Source organism: Octopus bimaculoides, chromosome 9, assembly GCF_046866305.1.
Source record: "Octopus bimaculoides isolate indiv1 chromosome 9, ASM4686630v1, whole genome shotgun sequence".
NCBI lineage: Eukaryota > Metazoa > Mollusca > Cephalopoda > Octopoda > Octopodidae > Octopus > Octopus bimaculoides.
The window spans coordinates 76,604,479-76,609,431 of record NC_142936.1 but is presented as its reverse complement, the minus strand read 5'-3'; the positions used below and the strand labels follow the sequence as shown (position 1 = coordinate 76,609,431).

The following is a 4,953-nucleotide window of genomic DNA, read 5'->3' as shown; positions in this document are numbered from 1 at the left end:
ATAAGTACTAGGGTTGATTCATTCGACCAAAAATTCAAGGCGGAGCCCCAGCATGGCCGGAGTCTAATGACTGAAACAAGTAAAAGATAAAAGTAAAGACTTACTTCTCTGTAGTCAAGTGGTTTTATAGTGCTATCTTCTTCCAGCAGTAGGACACAATACCTGTAGTCTAGGAGAGACGAACCACCAATGAGTCCAAGAGGGGCTGAAGTGGTGAGACGGTATTCTTCTGTCGATAGCATCCAGTTAGTGGAAGCACTACTGAATAACCGCTCCATGTCGTATTCTTGCAGTTCCTTAATGGACTGAATACTTTTTGGAAGTATTCCTTTCAAAGAGTCTTTTTGCGGGCCAGTAGCACCCGAAACGGGCGTTTTTGGAGGTGAACTCATTTTAATCACTTCGAGAAATAAACTCAATGAAATAAAGAAAACTTCTCAGTCAACATAAAACGTCATTGCTATATTTCTCTGTGGCAACTTTCTTTTCATAAATTATGTTTTATTCTGTCACTTAGCTGATATCACCCGGAATTAAAACGGCGGCATGTTTAATTTTATCTATAAAATAACAAACAAACTATATTAACATGGATTAATGTGTTACAGAGGGATATAATTTAATGCATTATAGTGTATTATAACGATTATTACAGGCAGCCAACGGTCTTGGGTAAACCGAGAATGCGCTTGCGCAGCATTATTAGCAGTAACATCAATTTTCTTCATGCCCTAACTTAGCTATACTTATCCCTGTTTCAAGAAAATTGTGCAACACGCCATAGAATATATAACTAGATATAATAAAGTGTTTCTAATCTTGATACAAGTACTCTTAGAGCAGGTATTTCCAAATTGGAGTAAGTTTACTCCAGCGGCAAATTTCGCCTCTCTAAGAGTTAAATTTGCTCATTCTAGAATTTTTATATGTGCCAGTGGCGGTGATAAATCGAGTGATGGGTTAAGTCAGCTACCCAAGGAATTTACTATTTGGGTAGTTGACTCGAATCCTCATCAATAGTTAACTTCTTGTTAATACTACTTAAGTCAACTACTTGGGGGTCATCTAGGTAGGCCATGCGGGATATAGTGGAGGCGCATGGCTTAATGGTTAGGGTATTTTTTTTCTTTTTCCCCATAGGCACAAGGCCTGAAATTTTGGGGCTGGGGATAGGTCGACTACATCGACCCCAGTAAGTAACTGGTACTTAATTTAACGACTCCGAAAGGATGAAAGGCAAAGTCGACTTCGGCGGAATTTGAACTCAGAACGTAACGACGAGCGAAATACCGCTAAGCATTTCGTCCAGCGCGCTAACGATTCTGCAATGGTTAGAGTGTTAGACTCACGATCGTAAGATTGTAGTTTCGATTCCTGGACCGAGTGATGTGTTTTGTTCTTGAGCAAAACACTCATTTCACGTTACTCAGCAGGTAAAAATGAGCAATCCTGCAATGGACCGACGTCCCGTCCATAGAAGAATATATAAGTCAGAGAAAGCGGCCCTATGCTCCTCACGGAACAATGTAGACTAACTTAACCAACTAACCATGCAGGATATGAACTCAGAACGCAAAGAGCTGGTAAAATTATCTAAGGTTTCTGATTTGAAGTTCTGGAGTTTTACCAACCCATTGCCCAGAATGTATTTTTTTTATTTCCGGAAAGATAAAAAAGAAGTGTTGATTTTGAACTCATTGCACAGCATGTACAGTGTACAGATATCGCTTGGTATTCTATCTGATGCTTAACGACTTTACCAATTCGTCGTCCAGAGATGAAAGAAATAAAATTCAATACAACCCTTTTCGATCGATGAAAATAGAAGGACCGATTCGAGGTGGTGAATTGGTGAAACTGTAAGAACGCCGGATCGGATGTATTGGATATTTTTTCCGGTTCTTTGACTTCTGAGTTCAAATCCTGCTGTGACCTTCTTGGGAAGCTGACTTAATCCACCACCCAGTTTAACACTTCAACCTGGCACCTTGGCCGCCTTTACCAGAGACCAGCCAGAATGCTTTAAAAAGATGCTGGACTGGTCTCTGGTTTGAGGATATCTTTTTCTCTTTCTCACCTCAACCTGGGAAGCTCTGTAAGGGATCATGAGCACCGCCTTCTATCCTGTTTAAAAAGTAAAAAAGATATACATCCTCAAAAGCACCATTGTAATATGTATCGAATTCTACCCTCAGATATATCGACTAGAAACCGAGTAGTACTTTCAGCACAGTAGCGAAATATTATACTAGTTTATGTGAGTGAAATATACCAATCATTGTTAAAACCATTGAGTGGATATAACATTGAATGGATATATCACTTGGATATATAAGTCGAAAGGCAAGCTATTATAAATCGGCACGAACTTTCCGGACAACCCAATATATGAATACTGTAATATATATATTGGTATGGATATACAAAGCTGATAGTGCTCATACCACAAATCCTCCTCATCTCCTCCCATGATGATGATGATGATGATGATGATGATGAAGCGTCACTTCTCCGTGCTGCTAGACTTAATTTAATTTTTAAACAAATTATTTATAAGTTAGTTTGAGATATAGACTTGGTGGGTTGGGCTGGGGTGGCTGGAGGGACAGTTTCCTTTAAGCATTGCAAACCCTCACGCCTCCACCCTCGTCGCTCGCCACCCATTCCAGGCTGGAATATGTTGTATATATTAAAAAAAAAGAAAGCAATTCTCAATAGCTTGTTCATTTAAAAGGAAGTCATGCTGTATATTTAAAACGAAGTCATGCTGTATAAGCAAATTATTCTTTCTAATTATGGAACAAGGCCTGTAATTTTGAGGGGACGGGGAAGTAAATTATGTCGACCCCAGTACTTCACTTTGTTGACCCTCAAAGAGATGAAAAGAAAAAAGTCGACTTCGGCAGGATTTGAACTCAAAACGTAAAGAACCAGATGCAATGCTGTTCAGCATGTTATTCAGCATGTTAACGTTTCTGCCAGTTTACTGCATTTTTTAGAGCGAAATAATATAAAAAAGGTAAACCAACATTTCGTTATAAAATCATAAACAGTATTGTAAAAAAATAAATTTTCACACTAGTTATTACAAAAGCGCAAAAGAAAAAAAAATCTTACGCAGTCTGAGCATATCAAATTATAAAAAAAAAGAATAAAACAAGCAAACAAAATAAAAACGAAACAAAACAAAAATCACTTATCTATGCTAGAAGTCATTTCTTACCGGTTGATTAATTCACGTGAATAAAACAATAGAAATTGTTTATAAATGGCAGCTGCCGTTGTCATAGACAACGTTGCTAAATTAGACAAGGGAGACAACTGTTAGTTATTCATTAATTTAAACAGGCTTCGACGTGCTGCCATGAAATAAGACAGTGAACTGAATAGCTTTTAATATTAGATCTATCTATGAGGCGGCGAGCTGGTCGAATGCTTAGCGGCATTTCGTTCGTTCTGATTTCAGATTCCTCCGAGGTCCACTCAGGGTCGATAAAATAAGTACCTTTTGAGCACTGGGGTCGATGTAATCGACCGAAATTGTCGGCGTTGTGTCAAACTTTGTAACCAACATTATCTCCTTCTCTCTCTCTCTCTCTCTCTCTCTCTCTCTCTCTCTCTCTCTCTCTCTCTCTCTCTCTCTCTGCTTTGCCTCGAGTCATCAATTCCTGATGGATACGTAGGGTCACTGTCTGATCCCCTTCCCACAAGTGTGGCTTGGGCATTTTAAACCTAACAGAAATAATCTCCTCCAAGTTTGTCCACAACATATTTCTTCCAGAGTGAGGGAGAGAGCGGCAGAGAGACAGAGATAGATAGATAGACAGATAGAGAGAGAGAGAGAGAGAGAGAGAGAGAGAGAGAGAGAGAGAGAGAGAGAGAGAGAGAGAGAGAGAGAGACAGAGAGTGATAAATATCGCAAAACATTCTCTACAAACACCTAACAAGTCTGTTTATTCACGCACGCTCGCACGCTCGCACGCACGCACACACACACACGTATGATGTCAGCAACTTGATTTTGACCAATGCAATCGTTTGACTGTTTTCTTAAAGGAGCGCGAATGTGGTTTTTCAGTCCTTATCGGGACCTACACTATTTTGTACAGATGAGACAACGATGGGCCCGGTCCCTCTTACTGGAGGTGTTCAGAGAGTTACCATCTACGCTGACAGATAATTGGAAATCCTCTTAGCCCCTTGTGGAGCACAGGGCCGGTTTCCCGGTTTCCCGGTTTCCAGGCGTATGTGTTCCCCACTAGCTGGACGGGACGCCAGTCCATTGCAGCTTTTTACTCAAGAAACAGGAAGAAAGAGTGAGAGAAAGTTGGGGCGAAAGAGTACAACAGGGGTCGCCATCATTCCCTGCCGGAGCTTCGTGGAGCTTTAGGTATTTTCGCTCAATAAACACTCACAACGCCCGGTCTGGGAATCGAAACCGCGATCCTCCGACCGCGAGTCCACTGGGCCATTGCGCCTCCACTAAAATAATAAACGCGCCCTTTTAAAGCTTAGCCAGGCTCACGGCCCAGGTTTCCCGGTTTCAATGGCGTATGTATTCCCCAGCTGGACGGGACGCCAGTCCATCGCAGGATTACTCATTTTTGCCAGCTGAGTGGACTGGAGCAACTTGAAATGAAGTGTTTTGCTCAAGAACACAAATCGTCGCCCGGTCCAGGAATCGAAACCACAATCTTACGATCATGATGCTGACACCCTAATCACTAAGCCACGCGCCTTCACCTGACAGATAATTGCCATCATGAAATTTTTCATCGGTTGTTTTATCTATCTCGTGCACGCCCAGCCATAGTATGCAGCGTATAATAGAGATGTTAAAAATCAAGTGCATGAAGCGTTCTTAAGCAAGGAAAGGCCTTTCACAGGGCCAAAGGTACACTTAAACGCATATACCCAAAAAGAATACCTAGTCAACATCATTGAATTAAGACG

At 41.0% G+C, this 4,953-nt stretch overlaps 1 protein-coding gene across 1 annotated transcript in view; it reads right to left on the bottom strand.

Moving 5' to 3' along the window:
- The window catches only part of LOC106877194 (ankyrin and armadillo repeat-containing protein), a 39,486-nt gene extending 36,180 nt beyond the window's left edge, over positions 1 to 3,306 (bottom strand). Inside the window, exons 1-2 of the mRNA XM_089357831.1 lie at positions 3,224 to 3,306; positions 105 to 560 (exon numbers count right to left, since the gene is read on the bottom strand). Of these exons, the coding sequence (XP_089213957.1) occupies positions 105 to 392 (288 nt within the window). The 5' untranslated portion in view covers positions 393 to 560; positions 3,224 to 3,306. The remainder of the gene's footprint in view (positions 1 to 104; positions 561 to 3,223) is intronic.
- Between the last annotated feature and the right edge of the window lie 1,647 nt (positions 3,307 to 4,953).